Source organism: Schistocerca nitens, chromosome 1 (genome assembly GCF_023898315.1).
Source record: "Schistocerca nitens isolate TAMUIC-IGC-003100 chromosome 1, iqSchNite1.1, whole genome shotgun sequence".
NCBI lineage: Eukaryota > Metazoa > Arthropoda > Insecta > Orthoptera > Acrididae > Schistocerca > Schistocerca nitens.
Genome location: NC_064614.1, coordinates 1105579718 through 1105602453, shown reverse-complemented (window position 1 = coordinate 1105602453; position 22736 = coordinate 1105579718). Strand labels below are relative to the sequence as shown.

The following is a 22736-nucleotide window of genomic DNA, read 5'->3' as shown; positions in this document are numbered from 1 at the left end:
CTGTTTCACCCGTAACTCAGTTGGTGGAACATGCTACCATTTATACTGGGATAAATTTAAGCAACACAAGGAGGATAAATTATCCTGACAATTCCACTTCAATTCTTAGCATGAAGAGATTAGTTTCAATTTTTAGCATGAAGATTTAGCTTCAATTCTTCAGTTCAATAAGCCCTCAAAAAAAGCTGTTTACTTGGCCTGAATTACTTGAAAATATGGTATATGGCAAGGTTCTTGGCACAATATAAATAATTCAAGGAATAAAAATAAGAACACTCTGAACAGTTGAGCCACTGAGTTGTCGGTAGGCACATAAACAAGACTATGAATACTGTTACTTTTCTAATTAATTTTTCCTCAGAGCTATAGAGCACACACACACACACACACACACACACACACACACACATCTACATGGCAACATTGTCTGGGTTAACTGCAGTCAACTCTCAATAATTCATAGTTCCAAAGAGCACACAAAAAGTTTGAATAACTGACAGTTGGGTTTAACAAAGGATTGACTGATTAAGGAGCAATTAAGAAAAAAATCAAAGGAAATGTATCCCCTCCAAAAAGAATGTTAAAAATATTAATGGAGTTTCAATAAGGTTCACATACCTTTGCAAAGCAACAACTAGAACTCAAAAGATAAGTCAATTTTTTACCAGTTTTATTTATTTTAACAATTCAGATGAAAGGCACATAAAAATTTCTGAAAATACGTAAGAAAATTTTGGTTTTATTTTGTAAAGAAATCAGTAATATTTATCTGATTCAGTCATGATCAAGTGCATTTCCTGTATTGATCAAAGCAGAAACTATATCATTGTCTACTTCCATTCTAAAAAGGTACATGCACAATGTTTAAGATGATGACTTTGCCTCTTTTACAGTCACAGATGGAGTCAGTTTTGCTTCTTCTTCTTCTTCTTCTTCTTCTGCATTGTTGTCTTCATTCTTGTCATCTGGAGTAGCCCAAATTCAATGTCAGGCTGGGTACTGCACGCTTCCAAATAATACTCAAACTGTATGAAATCATCAGATGTTACATTTTCTCCTACATATGGAAGAAGGCTCCAGATATAGTTGAAACCTGCATCCATTCTTCTGCTCTCCTGCTTGCAACTAATTTTATGGCCCCCTGATGAATCTGCACTTCTTGAAATAGTTTGAAATAGTAGTTGGGGTAACATTCTTCCATGCTTTATCAGCTGTGGTTGTCACTGCCACAACGTATGTTGGGCTTGTAACCATCTTCAAAAGCTATAAAACACCATTATCAGTACTACTTCTTTGTGATTTAGAACACTGAATTATTCCCTAGTCAGGCAGTTGTATTTTCAAGTGGTGGCCACAATGGAAAAAATGTTCCAGAAGTAGTGAGTAGTAACTTCACAATTGTCCAGAAAAAGAAGAAATTTATGCTTCCATTTTTTCATCTCTTTGTACAGGCTCAACAGCCACCCATTAAACAGTTCTGATGTCATCCACACCTCTCTGTTAGGACAGACAGCACCGATTCCCTTGAAACATCTAGGACTGGCAGCTTTTGGTGTCAGAATACGTTTTAGTGTCTGTAAATGTTCACTGAAAACAACAGTGTTACACGTTCGTTGCTGTTTTTTTTTCCCTTGGCTTTTTGCCTTTAAAAGTGAATGTGCAGCTGTGAAGACATTTGAATGAAATTGCCATTTCATCAGCATAGACAAATTAAAAAAAAACCAATGCTATATCTTTTTCTTTTTAAGTTAATGAGCCACCCCTCAATGTAGGTAAATCCTTCAATGCTGAGGCTAACAGCTAATGATTTAACCTTTCCTTTAAGTGAAGAACCTCTGAAAGGTATGTTTGTCCTTTACATTGACTAAGCAATTTCAAAAACCTTTCTTCAGGATATCTTATGATATGTTTTGTGCAATCTGATTCTTCTGTTTCAGGATAGTTGACAGTGTGGATGGTGCAATCCCGATAGTTTTCACTACACCTGACTTTTTCATCCCTCATTCCATGGCCTCCATACTCTGCTTCTTTTCTGCAGGAGTCAAACATTTGTATCTCTCTTAAGTCATGTTTACAACTAATTTATGTACTGTAGTACATTCAATGTTGTTGAATAACCAAATAAATTAGTGAATGGTGATACAAGTGTGAAAAAATTCAAAATACTATGTTTCAGGTAGCTACTAACTTCAAATTGTCGAATAACCAAAGGAATTAGTGAATGGTGATACAAGTGTGGAAAAATTCAAAATACGATGTTTCAGATAGCTATTAACTTCGAATTACTGAGTGTTCACAGGTGGCTTGTCAGGACAATCACCTTGATTTATTGAGTGTGCCAAAAGGCATAAAACTTCTTTGATTTATCAAGGTCTTTTTAAGCGACAACTATTTCATTTTATCAAGAAACTTGATTTATTGAGGCTCAAATAAGCAAGAGTCAACTGTACATTGTGGCAGCACTGCAGCTCAACTGGGGTGAGGATTTGTGTCATGCAACAGAACCTTCAGTCTGGTAGCCACATCCACCTCTACCCCTACCCTATGATTCTAACTTCACTTATGACACACTCAAATCCTTATGTGCACTGTGTCCCTCTTCCTCTGTTCTATCTATCCTCCCCAATCCACTCTGCCACATTACTCTGCACTGTACACAATCTTCTCTGCCTGTGCTCAGAATGGACTTTTCAGTGCTGTATTCCTATCCTGTGCACACACTGTCTCTCCCTCTCAACTTGCAGTTACCCTTTGACAACCCTCCCTCCCACTCCCTACATCCTTTTGTCCTCACCCACTCCATCCGACACAACCCCTCACCCCAGTTGAGCTGCAATGTCATGTCACTGTAATTAGCTGGGACAATGTTGCCATACAGGTGCATGTGAGTGTATGAATGTGTGTGCATGTGTACTTTATATGTCTGAAAATAGATTGGTCCAAAGCTAGCAGTGCTCTTAGTCTTGTTTGTGTGCCTGTCTACAGCTCAGCACCTCAACTATTTGGTGATTTGTTATCTTCACTCCTTAAATTATTTCCTTTACAATATTTATTCTATTACTGGCTAATTACTTACTATATAACCAAAGCTGCAAATTGCTAAAAATGTTTTCATAGTTATCCTCTATTCCAGGATTTCCCAAACTGTGTTCTGCAGAAAACTGGTATTCCGCAGGACATGATTAGTGCTCCGTAAAAAACTGTTAATAACATGGCAGTTTTTTCTGACCTTTTGACAAGACTAATTATTTTTTTAAAAATATTATGATTTCTGTGTTACTAGTTACGAGTTAAAATTGAATAAAACAAGTTTTTCTCATTTAAAAAAATTATTGACCTTTTAAATAAACAAGGTCTTCCATTAAAGTATCAGGATTCTCAAAGTGTTCTATCAGAAGAAAAGTTTGGGAAACCTGCTCTGTTCTGAAACATACGATTCACAGTAGCATGTGATCAAACTTTTCTACTTTTTTTTACCCTCTTTCACTTGTGATAAGAATTTATATGAAAATCAAACTTAATTACATTGAAAAGAGTGTCACTGCAAGAATGAATGTATAAGGAATACAATCAAAAAATTCTGTATAGTTCAAGAGATTGTGTCATTTCTGTTATATACTACAGCACCTAAGTTCACAAAACATGCTCATGTGACACTCAAATAAGGATAATTGCTTACAAATTGGAAGCATTCCTGTGATGACATTATAAGGAAAGAGGTTCTGCACTCCTTAATCTGAATGAGCAAATCTGCTGGGAATCCATAGTTGGGTTAGTCTGCTTGATGCCATACAATCATGACCATAATGTAAAGTAACTGATATGTTAAAACTGAAAGGCATGTTAGGTATCCCAGCATCACAGATAACATATAAGCTGAAAATTTAAAGAAGCTTTCAGTCAATTCTTTTTAGTCAGCCACTGCAGGAAAGTAGAAAGTACTCAGCTAGAAGACACAACAGCTGAAAGATAAATACTAGTTGCTCAACGATGATATCAAATTGTCATTAATTACTACACACAAACCTGCCAGTAGTGATGATTAGACTGAGTAATCACATACGGATGTGGGTGATAGTGAAGGTGGAATGATTTCTTAGTCCTTGTTTTTTAATGCCAGTCATAATACAAAGTGATAGCGACAACAGGTGTTAAAAAAATTCACTAGACTTCAAGCCATTCTTTATTTTTCCAAAGAATATCATATTAGTACTTTTACCCTTTGAATACATTTATCCATAGAAAGTTCTTATACTTGAACACACAGAAATGCACCATTTTGGAATCTGATCATGTGCTGATATTAACAGTTCTTAAAAAATGTTCTTAAGAAACATGAACAGTGATTGAATCTGTATATATTTAAAATATGTATATCCGACATACATTCCACTGGTGATACAAGCAACAAGAAAATGGAAATGATTGTATGGCATTGTTGGCTGGGAGGCCCCATGAGGGGAGTTTGGCCGCGGTATTGCAAGTTCTTTTTAGTTGAGGCCACTTCGGCAACTTGCAGGTCAATGATGATTAAAATGATGATGAAGGCCACACAACACCCAGCCCCCACCGGGAATCGAACCCGGGCCCATGCTTGGTAGGTGGAAACACTATCGCTATGCTACAGACGCGTACAAGCAACAAGAGGTAATACAAAAATAAAAAATTTAATGAAAGCTAGCAACTGTTCAACAATGCACAAATTATTTATGAAAACATGTTTGGCTGAAGAAACTACAGTGCGTGAATATGATTCTGCTCTATCACCCAATTGACTTTTAACTCATGACAGAATAGATGTTTCTGTACTCACAAAGAGGCCATCCTGACAGGTATGTTGATAACTGAGCTCAGTATAAGCCTGGTTCTACCCCAGTATGCAAGACCTAGGTCCATTTGGGATGCCCTGGCAGGCAAGAATTCAGTCTGTGAGTTCTGTATCACTGTCCATATGACAATCAGACCACCAGCATCTAGACTGCATATCTGCAACACATCATTAGAAGTGATATTTTAATGATACTAATAAACATTTGTGGTCTTGTCAATGATACGTAGTACTAGAGTTTTATTTATCTCTATTAACATGTAATGTAATATTTTTATACTGAAAGAGCACAACATCCATAATTTTAAACGTAGTATAAGTGACACATGTTAAACAGTTCTTATTTTATGGAACACTCAAATCACAGCCTCCTCTATATATGCCAAAGAGTACAGTCTGTGTCCTGACATTTTGAAATTCAATGATTTCTTAGGAGAGGCTGAAAATATGCTGTGTGACTGTGGAATGGAAGACCACACCATTCAAGAATTTTGGGCCAAGGAAGATATCCAATTTAATAAAGGCTACCTCACAATTCAGTTATTCTAAGGCTACACATATGATGTTCCTAAGTACTTCATTTCTTCTACTGTAAATGGGACAAAAAAAGTATACAATTGTTCCAACAGGTTTTTTTAAACTGGGAATGTACCATAGATGTTTAACATAGACAAAAAGATGAAGTGTTCATCACTTTCAAATGAATGCTTATACAGGGTGTTACAAAAAGGTACGGCCAAACTTTCAGGAAACATTCCTCACACACAAAGAAACAAAATATGTTATGTGGACATGTGTCCGGAAACGCTTACTTTCCATGTTAGACTCATTTTATTACTTCTCTTCAAATCACATTAATCATGGAATGGAAACACACAGCAACAGAACGTACCAGCGTGACTTCAAACACTTTGTTACAGGAAATGTTCAAAATGTCCTCTGTTAGCGAGGATACATGCATCCACCCTCCATCGCATGGAATCCCTGATGCGCTGATGCAGCCCTGGAGAATGGCATATTGTATCACAGCCATCCACAATACGAGCATGAAGAGTCTCTACATTTGGTACCGTGGTTGCGTAGACAAGAGCTTTCAAATGCCCCCATAAATGAAAGTCAAGAGGGTTGAGGTCAGGAGAGCGTGGAGGCCATGGAATTGGTCCACCTCTACCAATCCATCGGTCACCGAATCTGTTGTTGAGAAGCGTACGAACACTTCAACTTAAATGTGCAGGAGCTCCATCGTGCATGAACCACATGTTGTGTCGTACTTGTAAAGGCACATGTTCTAGCAGCACAGGTAGAGTATCCCGTATGAAATCATGATAACGTGCTCCATTGAGCATAGGTGGAAAAACATGACATTAGGGTTATCGTCAACTGCACGAAGAATTGCCTCGTCCATTGCAGGTGTCCTCATTGTTCTAGGTCTTCCCCAGTCATGAGTCATAGGCTGGAATGTTCCGTGCACCCTAAGACGCCGATCAATTGCTTCGAATGTCTTCCTGTCGGGACACCTTCGTTCTGGAAATCTGTCTCAATACAAACGTACCGCACCATGGCTATTGCCCCGTGCTAATCCATACATCAAATGGGCATCTGCCAACTCTGCATTTGTAAACATTGCACTGACTGCAAAACCACGTTCGTGATGAACACTAACCTGTTGATGCTACGTACTGATGTGCTTGATGCTAGTACTGTAGAGCAATGAGTTGCATGTCAACACAAGCACCAAAGTCAACATTACCTTCCTTCAATTGGGCCAACTGGCGGTGAATCGAGGAAGTACAGTACATACTGACGAAACTAAAATGAGCTCTAACATGGAAATTAAGCATTTCCAGACACATGTCCACATAACATCTTTTCTTTATTTGTGTGTGAGGAATGTTTCCTGAAAGTTTGGCCGTACCTTTTTGTAACACCCTGTATAAGGAGATCGAAAGTATGTGATTCCGTCTCCAAAACACTGAAGCTTCAAGAACACAGAATGACATTCTATAAAAGTGTGCATTGATATACCTCTGGATAGAACATCTTATTTGAAGCAATAAAGAAAAGATACTGCACAAAGTCACAGCTTGTGAGAATCTCAATCACAGGATAACTAACTCAAAGTAGAAAACACATATCCCCATTTCGTACACATACTCACATGATTTTCTTTTTTGCCACATAACAAGCTTCCTAATGTGTGAAAGAACATGACATTATAGTGAGACAAATTGAATCACCATCTGATGCTTGAAAAGAACTACCATCTGTTTCACAATCTATATAAAGGTATGTTCTCGCTGAAATGGATGTTAAAGAACTGTTTGGGATGCATGAGACTGTGTGGCTGCGAGTCATTAATAAAGAACTGAAATCTAGATAAAATTTGTTGCAAATGACAACAGTTACAAACTATCCAGCAGCAAGGATGATGAAATGATCAGCAAGAGGACGATACCTTGTAAAAGAGCGGAAGCCTACCTGGAAGTTGCCGTCCAGCTTACATGGACGGAGCACATTAAGAATGTCAAATCATCTTCATACTAGAATGTCAAGCACAAAGAATCAACATTCTATATTTAGTGTCTGTCATGACGGAATATTTGTGTAGGGTTAAATGAATTGAGTCCCATGATATTTTACCACAATGTGTTTGACATTAAGACAAAATAGCCAAACTATAGATATCCTAGATATTGACTGTACAACATGACAATAGCTTGGAGGATCCTTTCTTGATACTGCACAACCATCAAATTACTCTCAACCTGACATGAAATACCAGCCTAACACATAGTGGACCCTCTTCTCGGCTGAATCTGCAGCTCTAAGATGTGCAATGGTACCTAGTCACCTTCACACTTTTCTGCAATAAGCATCAAACGTCAACAAATCTTGCACATGTGAAGAACCATTGATCTAGTTTCTGTTCCAGGTGCTCCCTTGCCCACTTTTCACATGAACCATGGTGCTGGGTTTTTCATTATGGATGCCTAGAGGTCAAATTGGTGTGTGGTGACAGTTGACAGGTGCCTAGATTGACACAGCCTCAAAAATATCCAGGTGCAGTTCTGTTGAATTCTCTTCACAGCACCTAAGAACCTTAATTTACAAGTAGCACTCATCGGATGCTGTTGCTGACTGCAGGTCACCAGAAAGAGGCAGATTTTTCAGTGTTTGGTGTCTCACGGTTGGGTTAAATGTGAATCACATTGCTGTGATGTACAAGGTGTGTGAGAAAAGTAATGAGACTGACAACACTGAGAGTGAATTGGCAACACTGTGTTGTTATACTTATGTAGACTGGTGTGCTCATCCCTTTCAGATGCTCAGACTAAGTTTTAGCTTCATGCAGATATCACGTGCTTTTTGAGTGTGCCATCAGTGAAGTTGTGTGTTATGAAAATGGAACAGCAGAATTTAGAGCAAAGTTATACCATCAAGTTTTCTGATAAACTTGGGGAACCAGCAAATGTGTCCTCTGAAAAGCTGAAACAGGCCTATGGGGAACATTACTTATCAAGAGCACAAGTTTTTCCCTGGCACAAGTCATTTTTGGAAGGCTGAGAACACATTGAAGATGAACCTTACTCAGGGAGACCTTCAGCTTAAAAACTGACAAAAACGTGGAATGTGTGCTTGCTCTTGTGAGATCAGACTGATGTTTAACAATAAGGATGACTGGTGACTTTGAACATGCAAAAGGTTTGTACCAAAATCATGCTGACAAACCTCACAACTGAGCACGACAATCAAAGAAATGTGCACTGATCTTCTTCAAAGAATTACCAATGACGATGAATGGCTGAGCTATGTAAAAGCAAGTGATGAATCCTGGATGTTTGTGTGTGATCCTGAGACAAAGTGACAAAGGAAGGGGTGGCACACTGAGGCCGAAAAAAAGCTTGAATGAGCAAATTGAAGAACAAAACAATACTGATTTGCATTTTGATGGTAGGGGTATCATGCATAAAAAATTTGTTTCTCCAGGACAAACTGCCAACTGAGTGTTTTACAAAGATGTCCTCAAAAGGCTCAGGATGAATCGAGTGAGACCACACATTGCAGAGACAAGTGGACACTGCATCATGATGACACCCCATGTCACACTGCCACTTTCCTCATGAATTTTTGGACTGAACAGGCATTTCTGTTGTTCTGCAGCCACCCTAGTCACCTGATCTGAGTATTTGTGACTTTCCTCTTTTCCCAGAATTTAAAAAGTCTTAAAAGAATGTCATTTTGGGACTATGGAGAACATTCAAAAGAATGTGCCCAACAGTTGACTTGTTTCTTTTCCCAAAATTGAAAAATGTCTTAAAAGGATGTCACTTTGGGACTCTGAAGAATATTCAAAATAATGTGAGCAACATGTTAAAGGCCCTACCACTTGAAGCCTTTTAGCATTGCTACCAAGACAGAACAACTCTGCCAGCATCTAGCTGCCAAAGGGAACTACTTTGAAGGAACAATATTGTTGTTTGAAGGAAAAAAAAAAAAAAAAAAAAAAAAAAAAAAAAAAAAAAAAAAAAAAGGGGGGGGGGGGAGAATTAATTCCCTCAATAATAATTAGATATAGACTACTATTAAAAACTGGAGCTGCACCACTGGTTGATAAAAAAATCATCTGATTACTTTTCTTTCACACCTCATGTATGAATTCCCTGGACAACTTCCCATGTTAACATACCTTCTTGCCATAAAGTGACAATGCTCACAGAATCTACGCCGAAATGACACTTTGAGGACTGAACAGTGTACATTATACCACAATGCCACTAGTCCTCCGATCACTCACAAAAACCAGCTGTAAGGGAGCATCTCTCCATTACCAAATATCACTCCAGACTTGTACAACGTAACCACATTCTTCACCAGGACTTTGACTACCTATCATTTGGGCCCTGCAATAGGGAAAATCCTTATTACCTCTCCTAAATTGGTGTTCAGCTGCCCACTCAACCTATGAATTATCCTGGTCCACCTTTATGTCATACCTACTTGCAATCCCTTGCCATATAAGTCATACCCCATGGAAGATCCAAGTATAAAACCTGTCCTGTCTAACTGCTGGGTATGTAGTCAGTCATACCCAGTGACAGAACCAGAGGACACCACCAAGCAGGAACTCTTCACACTATGTTCCACTGATTTCTGAACTATTGCTGCTTAAATGCCGCTCATGAACTGGAACCTATTTATGCTTCTCCATGAGGACTTCAAATATTCAGGTCCATCTGCCTATAGTTGTGTCAGCTGTTGCAGAGTCCATTGATATCTGGAACTACTTTCCTCTTCCAAAAAATAGAGTGCAAATGAACATCATTCTGCTGATCATGGCTAAATGGAGATCCACCTCATACACTCATCTAGTTGCTGTCACAGTTCCACAGTTGCAGTCCATCCAGCAACAGTTCTAACCAATGTTTATCACCAGTTGTCACCATTATAGCTAGTCGCTACAACCAAGCAATTGTTGGATGATAAACACTGAGTGTCAGGTGTCTCAATTGTTCTACAAATAAGAGCCAAACCCAGAAAGTTTGATATAGCAGTGCAAACTGAACATCTATAGATTAGTTAGTTCACTTTCAATGTCTTGGTCAGAGTTGTGCATTACTTCATCCATTGAGTAGCAGAAAATACTGCTAGGCTCTTCTGTAATGGCTTCTTCACAATCACACCATCCAGATCAGGCTCGTCCAAACTGTGCCCCTGGGGTGCTAGCGCTTGTGATCGCCCGAAGCCAGTGCCCTGGGCAAATTCGTATGTTGTTGCAGTGGCCAAGCTGTGTCGCTTAGCTGGCTGTGCGGTCTGCCTGCCGTGCCTCGCCATGCCACTGTACGCGTGCTTTGTACAGAAGACAGACTGCCATGCCCAGTCAAAAGTACTGATACAATAGAAAGCCGTAAGGCTACAGTGGATTGAGATGTATGGTCAGAAGCAGCAGATAAAAAGAAAGAGGAGCGGCGTATCCGCACTATTTAAACCTGAGTGGTAAATTAATTTATTTTGTACTGCTGTTGAAAATCATGCCAAATGTTTAGTATGTCATTGGAAACTCATGTATTTAAAAAAGTACTCGATCGAATGGCACTTTAATACCTGCCACAAAGATCAGTTCAAAAATTTGTCACAAGAGGAATGCCACTCAAAGCTTGAAGAACTGAAGGAAAACTTCAAGCAGCATTACAAGTAAGTGTTTCCTATCATATGACTCTTTATTATTTATAAATATGATAAATAAAACTATATTTTATAATCTGATATGTCACTTAGCAATGTTCCAGTTATAGAATATCATATTGTCAGCAACAAGGAACATTTCTTTTTAGTTAATTTTTATATTTGCGTTGCAGACACTTTCTGAAAAGCTGTCACAAACACTCTCTCTGACAGCAAATTATCATAAAGAGTCAGTCTTTGTTTGTGTGTGTGTGTTTTGATGGATGGGAAAACATAGGTTGTAGTTTGATCTAGGTTTTCAATTAATTAAAATGCAAATATCCCAATAGATAAAAATTCATTTTGAGACCACATTTTGCTGTCCTTGCTAGCATCTATGACCGCTTTTCACAAGAACGGGGGAAAAACACACATAAAATCAATCTTTTTTTGTTAGTTTTTATTTGGGTTTTAATGAATGAAACAATTAATTGTTAAAATGATAAAAGTGTTTTAAAACAGGATTGTACAAAATCAATTGTAAGTTTCTTTTTGCTGAGGTAGGAACAGGAAACAGGTGGGTAAAGTTTGCGCCCAAGTTACAAATGCTCGCTGAGAATTGTAAAGACAAGGAAACCCTTTGAGGCTGGGAATCTCATCAAGGATTGCCTGATTGACTCGGTGTCTTGTATTTGTTCAGCAGACTTCACTGAAAAATTTGAAAAAATAGCTCCTTCACCTCAAACTGTTGCTCACCGAGTTGAAGATATGGCCTCAGATATGAAGCAGCAATTAATGGAGAGAGTGGCAAACTTCATTTCATTTTCTATCACTCTTGACGAGTCCACGGACGATGCAGACATATCTCAGCTTGTCATATTCACTCAGGGTGTCGACGACAATCTGAATTTCTCAACCTTATACCATTAAAAGACACAACCACGGGTTATCGTATTTTTATAGCCGTGGAAAACATGTTCGAGTCAATGGGTTTAAAATGGGGAAGCCTGACCAGTGTAACAACAGGTGGAGCCCCTGCACTACGAAGAATGGACTCTGGATTCCTGGGTGACGTCAGGTCAAAAATGGCTGATGTCAGCTGTTTCTTATTCATGGCACTCCATTCTCTGATACACCAGGAAGAACTTTGTGCAAAGATTGTCAACATAAAAAATGTTATGGACACAGTTGTTCTAACAGTTAATTGTCTTTGCTTGCATGGACTCGCACATCGCCAAATTAAAGAATTTCTGGCTGATATCGAAGCACAATATCCAGACTTCCCCTACCACACTGGAGTAAGATGGCTGAGCAGAGGGAAAGTGATTCATTGGCTTTTCTCCTTGAGGGATGAAATCAATGCCTTTTTGGAAGTGAAAGGATGTGTAGAAGAATTACTTCATGATCCTAGGTGCGTGGCGAATTTGGCTTTTTTGTGGGACCTAACTGGTATTTAAATACTTTGAACATTTCACTGTAAGGCAAAAGTCACTCTGCTGTTAATTCAGTGCAGAAATAAAAAAACTGGTTTTGTGGGAAAAAACAGTTGCAAGAAGAGAATTGTAGACACTTCCCTACATTAGACAGCGTTAAGGAAGATGTGGATTTTTCAGATTATGTTCAAATCATTTGCAAATTACAAGAAGAGTTTGAAAATAGATGATTGGAGGTAAGTGAGCTTCAACCATTGTTAGATATATTTGTTCACCCATTTTCCCTTCAGGCAGAGGACGTCTCACAAGTGTTTCAACTAGAGCAGGTTGACCTGCAGTGCTTTATGCGCCTGAAGGACTGCTTTCTTATTTGTAAAATGTTGGATGACTTTTACAGCTGTTTTCCATGAGAGAAGTATCCTCTTTTGCACAAGCACGGGGCCAAAGTTCTCTCAATGTTTGGTTCAACATGTATTTGTGAGCGCTTTTTCTTTCTTTTAAAGCTTGCTAAAATTAAGAACCATTCACTACTTAGTGATAAAAATTTCACTAATTGGCTCTGGCTCTGAGCACTATGCGACTTAACTTCTGAGGTCATCAGTCGCCTAGAACTTAGAACTAATTAAACCTAACTAACCTAAGGACATCACACACATCCATGCCCGAGGCAGGACTCGAACCTGCGACCGCAGCGGTCACGCGGTTCCAGACTGAAGCGCCTAGAATCGCACGGCCACACCGGCCGGCATTTCACTAATTCTTTGAGGTTAGCAGTCTACTGGAATATTGTGCAAAATCTCGACAAAATTATTTTCTTGAAAAGAAAAATGTGTAAAATGTTAATTGGCTTCTTTAACAATGTTGACTGTAAAGATTAAAAGTCTTTATAACCTTAATTCTATTTTTTTAACAAGTTTTCAGATTTGGTCAATTAAAATTATTGCACACAAACATCAAACTAAGGATCCAATGTCTAATCTCTGAATAGGGATACAAAAAGCTGTAGTACGAAGTACAGCAAAAAAATATTTACTTGTAACTACTAACAGTAAGAATGAGACTCTATATCTCTTACATAAAATTATTTCTAAAATAGAATATTTGTGACAATAGTTCATTTAAGAAATTGATATATCTTTCAGAAGATGCCTACTGTACATATGACGAGTGTGCATGGGCAATACCAATAGAATCAACCTGTGGGTCAGAAAACTACTAAGTTGTTCTTCGATCCTTGTTTTGGATATTGTTTTATAAAACATAGTAATACTGCCACACAAACACTAATTGTTACATAAACAGTAAATGGTTTTCTTGTTTTACCACTCATCGACTACTTCTACAGAGCTGAGCTCCTTCTGTTATTTTGTTTACTTTGGATCTGACCATGGGATAGTCCAGTGCAGAGCAGTCCTGTGTGGTATCACTCATTCTGCAGCTATCTCTCTCACTCCTATGCTGACACTAGCGACACACGGTCACGGACGGGACGCTGAACTACAATGCCGTGCACCTGCGGAGCATGGGCGCTTTGCCGGGCGTATTTCTTGGATGAGCCTGATCTAGATCCTCTCCCACAGTACCAGCTTCTCCAAATTACGTGGAAGAAAGCTTCTTTACAATGCATCCTTTGATCCGACAATCCTCTTGACCTCAATCTCCACTAGTCCGTGTCCCAAACATATCTCACCATGTTAATCTACACTCTCACTTTCCTCTCCACTGTGTCCCTCTTCCTTAACTGCTCAACACCTAAACTGTATGGTTAGTGATTATATTTACTCATCACATTATTAAAACATTTGTTTCTGTAAAGACATTACCCCAGAATGTGATACTGAAAATTTAATGGCAATTGCAATTGGACACAAACTATTTAATAAAGTCTACTTAAATTTCATTTGAAGTCTTTTCTAAAACTAACTTGACTTTCTGTTATCATTTGCAAACAAAAACTTGGCATCTGGTGATGTAACCGATAAATACACACAGGAAAAGGCAGTTGCTCTAACATAGAAACTTCGAGAGTACTTCATGAGATTAATTCCCAATCAGATGATGAATAATATCTTAATTCAAGGGTCTTTCATACTGAAGCCATTTGTACAATGAAGCATAATATCCAAATTTGGTTAAAAGGATATAATTACCATGTAACATACATCGATTAGCCAGAATGTTATGACCACCGACCTACTACCGATATAAACCTGTCAAGGTGACAGCAATGTCACCTGGCGAGGAATGACTGCTAGTCATACACATCTATGGTGCTTGTAGTACAATTGAGTGTGCTGTTCATGTGCAGAGTCTGTCTGCGTTTGATTGAAGGCAGACTGTGATGGCCTGGAGGCTCAGCGCAAGCACTCTGGGAACTGCACAACTTGTCAGATGTTCGAGGAGTGCTGTGGTGAGTATCATCAACATGCAGAGAAACCAATGTGAAACCATGTACAGATGTCATGGGTCTGGGCGACCACCCCTCATTACAGATGTTGGACATTGTAGACTGGGCAGACTGGTCAAACCGGACAGATGGCGAAATGTGGCAGATAACACCAGACTTTAATGCTGGGTAGTGTACAAGTGTGTCTGAACACACATTGCACCAAGCACTCCCATCGAGGGCCTCTGCAGCCGATGACCCATGCATGTGCCAATTAACAACACAACATCAGTAACTATGACCGAAATGGACAAACGACTTTCGGCACTGGACATTAGTACAGTGGCACAGCATTTCATGCTCTCACGAATCAAGAGATCTTCATCATGCCGATGGGAGGGCATGGATCAGTCGACATCCACGGGAACAGCTCCTTGACACCTGTGTTGCAGGACAGAGACAAGCTGGCAGCAGCTCCTTGATGCTACGGGGATTGATGACATGGTCACCCATGGGTCCAGTGGAGCTCATGCAAGGCACCATGATGGCCAAGGAGTATTGTACACTGGTTGCAGACCATCTACACCCCTGTATGACGATGACATTTCCCAACGGCAGTGACATTTTTCAGCAAGATCATGCATCATGTCGCAAGGCCAGGAATATGATGGAGTACTTTGAGAAACATAGCGGCAAGTTCCAGTTGATGTTATGGTCTCCCAGCTTGCTAGATCTGAACACAGTCGAACACATCTGGGATGCGTTTTAACATGGTGACAAGAGTTCATCACCTCCCTGCCTGCTGTTTATGGGAATTGGGTAACTTGTGTGTGCAGATGTGGTGTCAGCTCCCTCACTGCTTCCATGCCATGATGTGTCACCACTGCTATCTGTGCCAAAGGTGGACATTCCGGCTATTAGGTAGGTGGCCATAATGTTCTGGCTGATCAGTGCATTTAGTACATTCTTCCTGTATGTACAAGCAGAGCGTCTTAATATTGTAATTCTTCAGAAATTATAACTTGTCTTGGACAATATACTAATTGTTATCAGATAGTTAAGAAGTTGCATATGTGTAAGCCTTCCAAAAAGCTTGTAGAATTCTAGTAGTGTGGTTGGGAGAAAATTTAATGATACTTCTTTATGCACTCCCTTATAGAATCTTAATATAAGCATATTTCAGCCAGTCAGTAAATGACCATTTGCATAAACAATTTTTGATTTTAACAAACTTTAAAAAGTCCTTTTCAAGTAACTTTGTTATTTTACCACAAACATTTAACTGTTTTTGAATTTCTAGTTTGTATAGTAGATATTACTTCACTTGCTGAAGTTATATCTATAGTAGATATTACTTCACTTGCTGAAGTAATATCTACTATACAAACTGAAATTAATCTGCTGAAGTGAGCGTCATTTCCATGACAATGAAGTTATTTGTAAATTTGGGTCTCAGATATTCTAGGGTATTACTTGCTGAACCTAACAATCACATGTTATCAATGATAGATGTAACATACTCATTAAAGAGATTTGGAATGAGATCGCTTGACCATTATGGAGGGCAGTGTTCTTGATATTTAAATGTAGTGTACAGGTCGTGGTCTTAGTCATATTTTAGTTTATTTAAAAAACTATCACAACTATAAAAGGAAATTAAAAGAAAATCAAACAATGGAAAATCCAGGATGGAATGTAACAATACCAGAGAAGGAAAGTTGCTACTCACCATATAGCAGAGATGCTGAGTCGCGATAGGCACAACAAAAAGATTCACACAATTATAGCTTTAGGCCATTAAGGCCTTTGTCGGCAGTAGACACACATACACACACGCACACGCACACACACACACACACGTAAACGCAATTTGCACACGCTTCTGCAGTCTCAGAGAACGTTTCAGTTCTCTGAGACTGCAGATGTGTGTGTAAGTTGTGTTTGTGTGAGTGTGTGTGTGCATGTGTGTATGCGTGTCTACAGCTGACAAAGGCCTTAATGGCCAAAACTGAGTGAATCTTTTTGTTGTGCCTATTGCAACTCAGCATCTCCGCTATATGGTGAGTTGCAACTTTCCTTCTCTGCTATTGTTGAAATTAAAGGTATTTCAGAATTTGTGAAATATTAATGTTGTCCTACAGCATTGTCCTACAGCACACATGAATAACAAGTATGCTGATTATCTTATAAAGGCAGTGACACAAAGGATGCAAATCATTAACTGAACTAATTAACAATATATTTAATATGTAACTAAATGATAGAAGTTAAAAATCTTGGTATTACTGGTGCTGTTGGAAAGACCAATGACAGATCTTTAATAAATAAATGTTTACTAAGAGTAATTAAATATCAAAAAGCGCAGAGAAATATGAGGTCCATAAATCTGTCAACTACATGTTATAATGATTGTAGTAAAATTATGTGAGAAAATGTAGTGTGACGATTAAATTCTGAATATAACAGATTGTGAATTTTGTTACAGATAAAAACAAGCTAATGTGCTAAAAGTATTAGCAGTAATGTAAAATGTGCTTGAAAGTGCAAAAGATGAGAAATAAAATATATTTAAAAAGAAAAAAAAACGCAGGTATGATAAGGAAGAATGTTTCTTTTATCTTTTCAGTTCAGAGGCATTAATTTACCTCCCTGGGAAGATACAGTGTCTCACCTACTCAAATTTTTGCTCTTTATTTCTGACAGCATGATATTTAAAATTTATCAGTTGCCTTACAATACTCCTTATTTGAAACTGACATTATCAACATAATTACAACTCTTCATCAAACTGACTGGCCCTCCCAGTGTACATTTTTGTTGATATGACAAATTCACTTTTGAATTCACTTAGTGTGAATGACATCAAGCCAAATCAAGAGATTTTTAATGGTACTTACTGTATTACATTACTTTTTTCTGCGAAGCCTTGGCACAATTTTTGCAGACTGCCCAGCTATCCTAATTGTTTTTCTATGCATTCTAGATGTAGTTACCCACATTATAATGATTTCTGTCAACAGTATTTTGCCAGGGTTACATTGCAGATATTGGTTAAAGCCAGCTGTGCCTGTCAGCAGTAGAGTGCACCATGCAGTCTTACACTGTCAGCAATTCATGGTATTCCCATTTTATTTGTTTCTGACACAGTGGTTTTGGTTTCAATTATGAATCATGGGTGAATAGTTTGTGCAAACATTTAAAATGTAGATGGCAAAGTTCTTGACATCTAGGCTTATCGATTCTGCACTGCTTTCTTTTTTATCCTCTTACTGTGCAAATCAAACTACATCTACATGTACATTATGCTCTGCAAGCCACCTAATAGCGTGTGATGGAGGGTACTTCTGATACCACTAACTGATCCCCCCCTTCCTGTTTCACTTGTGAATAGTGCGTTGGAAGAATGATTGTCTGCAAGCCTCTGCATTGGCTTGAATTTTCTACTCTTGCTCATTATGCAAGATGTATGTGCGAGGAAGTAATATATCGTCCAACTCTTTCCAGAAAGTGCTCTATCCAAATTTCAATAGGAAACTTTTCTGTGATGCAAAACACCTCTCTTGTAACACATGCAATGAAATTTTTTGAGCATCTCTGTAATGCTCTCACACTGACTAAAAGAGCCTATGATGAAATGCACTGCTCTTCAATAGATCTTCTCTATCTCTTCTACCAATCCTACCTGGTAATGATCCAATATTGATGAACAATACTTAATAATTGACCAAACAAGTGACAATTGACCAGTAAACCACCTCCTTCATGGATAAGGGACAATTCTTTAAGATTCTTCCGAGGAATTTTTGTCTGGCAACTGCTTTTCCTACTACTTTCTTTATGTGGTCATTCCACTTAAGGTCACTCTGGATAGTTATGGTACATACTGTTTCCAACAGTTTGTCATCAACAGTGTAGTTGTGCAGAAGTGTATTTCTTTTGGTATGCATGCACAGTATGTCACATTTATTTACATTCAGGGTCAACTGCACCATTCATCAATCCTATGCAGGTCATTCTGCAAATCGATTCTGTCTGCTGGCATCACTACATCTACATCTACGCTCTGCAAACCACGGTGAAGTGTGTAACAGAGGGTACGTCCCATTGTACCAGTTTAAAGAAAGTTGTCCATCCTTGCACCACTTTGAAATCTTACCACAATCTGACTGAATAGTTATGTAGCTTCTTTCATACAGTACTTAATTATAGGTAACTGCATCACCTGCAAAAATCTGAGGTTACTATTAACATTATCCGGAATGCCACTAATATACAGTATGAATAGCAAGGGTCCCAACACACTTCCCTGGGGTACACTTCAAGTTACTTCTACATCTGATGATGAATCTCCATCCAAGATTTGGTATGCATGCATTCCCCCCTAACAAAAAGTCCTCAATACACTTACGAATGTCACTCGATACCGCATATGACTGTACTTTTTACAATAAGCACAGGTGTGGTACTGCTACTTTGTTATAGACAACGACATCATCTGCAAAAGTCTTGAAGAGCACCCAACTCTTTCTACTAAATCATTTATACACATTATAAACAGTAATTGTCATAGCACACTCCAGAAAATACCTTTACTTTTGTCAACTTTTTCCCATTAAGAGTGACATGTTGAGTTCTATCTGCCAGGAAGTCTTGAATCCAGTCATGAATCTGGTCCAATACTCAATAAGCTCATATTTTTTTCATTAAATGGCAGTGCAGAACAGTGTCAAATGCCTTCCCTAAGTCAAGCAACACAGCGTCAAACTGAGCACTGCTGTCTACAGCACTATGGGTCTCATGGACAAACAAAGTGAGCTGAGTTTTGCAAGATATATGTTTGTGGTATCCAAGCTGATTTTTTTTTTAGAGGAGATTTTCATTCTCCAAAAATGTCATAATTCTTGAGCATGAAACATGTTCCATAATTCTATGACAGATTAATGTCACATATATAGGTCTATAACTGCGTGCATCTGTCCATGGCCCTTCTTGAAAATGGGAATGACCTGCACTTTTTTCCAATTGCTCCAGCTGCTAGAAAGGGAGCAAGTTCTTTTGCATAATCTTTGTAGATTCCTACAGGTAACTCATCTGGCTCTGATGCCTTTCCATTACTAAATGACTATAGTTGTTTTTCTATTCCATGATCAATTATCTCAATATCTGCCATTTTGACATTTGTATGGTGATGGAAAAGAAGGAATGCATAATGATCTTCTGTGATGGAACAATTTTGGAATAACAAATTCAGTACTTTTGGCCTTCTCTATGTTATCTTCCGTTTAGGTGCCAGTGTGGTCACTGAGTGAATGAATAGGTGATTTCAAACTGGTTACTGATTTTAGATAAGACCAAAACATCATATGGTTTTTACTTAGATCGGTTGACAAAATTTTATATGAGAAACCAGTCTTTCCCAATGTCACTGTTGTATAAAATATTCGCAGACTCCTTGCCACATCAATTCAGGGTAAAACCTTAAGCTTTCAACAATTTCCACGATTGTCATTGACAGGAGCAAATGACTGTCAAAATCGCTGCTGTGGTAGCCTTATATAGCCTAAAGATGGCTTCTGATTGGTCGGTAGTACATCATGCTGTTGCAGATTGTGTCAATGTCTGTTCTGGTGGTGCCACCACTCCTGCCATAGGATAAGCATCACGACAATTATCTATGGCTCTTCTCATCGAGAGCTCACTTCCATGCACTGCTAAGATTATGTCCACCATCACATTGGTTTTCTTACACATTCTTATTTTTACAGCCTCTTTAATTATAGAGCCCCAGTATGTAGGAGTGTGGGACAAACCTTTTGTTTTGTCAAACAGTATTTTATGTCTGTTTGTGTGGCTGTGCTCAGCAACTGCGGATTTCTCCAACTCCTGATTTTTAACACGCCGTTGATGTTATGCACAGTGGTCAGAAACAGTGTGGATGGACTGACTGGCATAATTGCTTCTGCATTCACATGGGATGCTGAAAATTCCAGGAGACTGTCCTTAGCGGGTGTAGCATGTAGTGTTTCTAGGAGGTCAGAAAACAGATCTGATACCTCTGTGCCAAGGGAGGTTACAGGAGTGCAGGATATATTGCAGGGACAGTTCTTAACTGGGCAGTTAAAGAAAACTGGTGTCAGCAGGAAGGATCCAAATGGTGCAGGCTGTGAAGCAGTCATTGAAGTGAGGCACAGTGGGCTGGACAGCAACTCTTGGCCACAGTTTGGCAGTGGCCATTCATGAGGATAGAAGCTTGTTAGTTGCCACACCCATGTAGAAAAAGCACAGTGTTTGAAGCTTAGTTTGTAAATCACATTTCTGTAAATCACATGGCTGCTCTCACAAGTAGTCCAGCCTTTGATGGGAAAGGGGACACCCATGACAAGACTGGAGTAGGTGGGAGGGGGTGAATGTATGGGACAAGTCTTGTATCTAGATCTGTTGCAGGGATATGAGCCATGAAGCAAAGAGTTTGGAGCATGGATGGAGTAGGGATGGACAAGGATATTGTGTAGGCTCATGGGTGCAGAATGCCTTTGTGGGTGGGATGGGGAGGACAATGGATAGGATATTCTTCATTTCATGACATGGTAAGAGATATTTGAAACTCATTAAAGAATGTGATTCAGTTGCTTCAGTCCTGGGCGGTACTGAGTTATGAGAATAGTGCTCCTTTGTGGTATGTGACTGGAGAGACAAGGCGTGGGAAATCTGTTTCTGGGCAGTGTTGGGGGGGTAATTTTGGTCTGTGAAGGCCTCAATGAGACCCTCGGCATATTTAGAGATGTGATCACTACAGATGTGATGACCGCAAGTGGTTAGGTTGTACAGAGAAGGCTTCTTGGTAGAATGATGGCAGCTGTCAAAGTGGAAGTATTGTTGTAAGCACTGTACTGCTTTCTATATGGGCATAACAATTATCAAGCTATCTGTCCACATGAATGGCCACTGCCAAATTCTGGGCAAGATGCAGCTCAACCTCCCAGTTGCTCAACAAGTAGCCTAACACCATGTGCCTCAATTCAATGACTGCTTCTCAGCTTGCACCACCCAGATCCTTCCTGCCAATACCACCTTTTCTGAACTGTGCAGGTGGAAACTCTCCTTACAACATATCCTTCATTTCCACAGCCTCCTGGCCTCAATCTCTGCTAGTCCCCATCCTCCCCCTAACCATCTCTTTCCTACTCAGACTCCAGCTCTATACATGGCTTCCATCACACCAATTCACCTATTGTGTTTTCCATTCCTTAACCCTCCCCAAGTATCATGACTCTGCACCTAGCAGCCCATTCTGTCCCATTACATCCTAGAATACTCCTACAAGTAGCACATCATCTTGGCCCATCCCTACCCTGCTATTACCCCCCCCCCCCTACCTCATGTATCATCCTCCTTACTCCCACAACTCACCCCATATTGCTGCATATATCACATAGTCAGATGCAGTCCCAGTCCACAGTTGGGCCCCAGCATCAGCACCTGTCTACAACTCAACATCTCTTCTATGCTCTGAGTAGCAACCTATTCTTTTCATATAGTAGTTATTCCATCCTGGACTTTCCATTGTTTAAATATTTCATCGCATTATAATAGGAAAATAAAATCTTGCATTTATACATCATGAAAGATATAAAATGCATTTCAGAACATCTGTAATGACTTCAAGGTTGATGAAATATTTAACTACAACACAGTTTCTTACTATTAGTACAAAACCCTCAAATACAGAATTTTTACCTTTCTTTTGTGTTGAACGTACCTGTGCTGGAGAAACTTCACTGCAAAGTACAGTACCAGTATTTTCAACTTTGTGTGTGATGGGCTCTATTGCCACAACTGACTGAAAGTGCCCATCTTTTCTCAAGAAATTAGCTGAAAAATATGAAGTAGAGGCTCAATATCTAATAAAAATGAGGAAAGATAACTG

The 22736-nt window shown here is 39.0% G+C and overlaps 1 protein-coding gene across 2 annotated transcripts in view; it reads right to left on the bottom strand.

The window, feature by feature from the left end:
* LOC126198787 (cytoplasmic dynein 2 intermediate chain 1) overlaps positions 1 to 22736 on the bottom strand; it is a 161461-nt gene that overhangs the window by 53397 nt on the left and 85328 nt on the right. For both annotated transcript variants that reach the window (XM_049935367.1, XM_049935360.1), the window contains exons 13-14: positions 22569 to 22681; positions 4814 to 4986 (exon numbers count right to left, since the gene is read on the bottom strand). In XM_049935367.1, coding sequence (XP_049791324.1) covers positions 4814 to 4986; positions 22569 to 22681 — 286 coding nt within the window. The remainder of the gene's footprint in view (positions 1 to 4813; positions 4987 to 22568; positions 22682 to 22736) is intronic.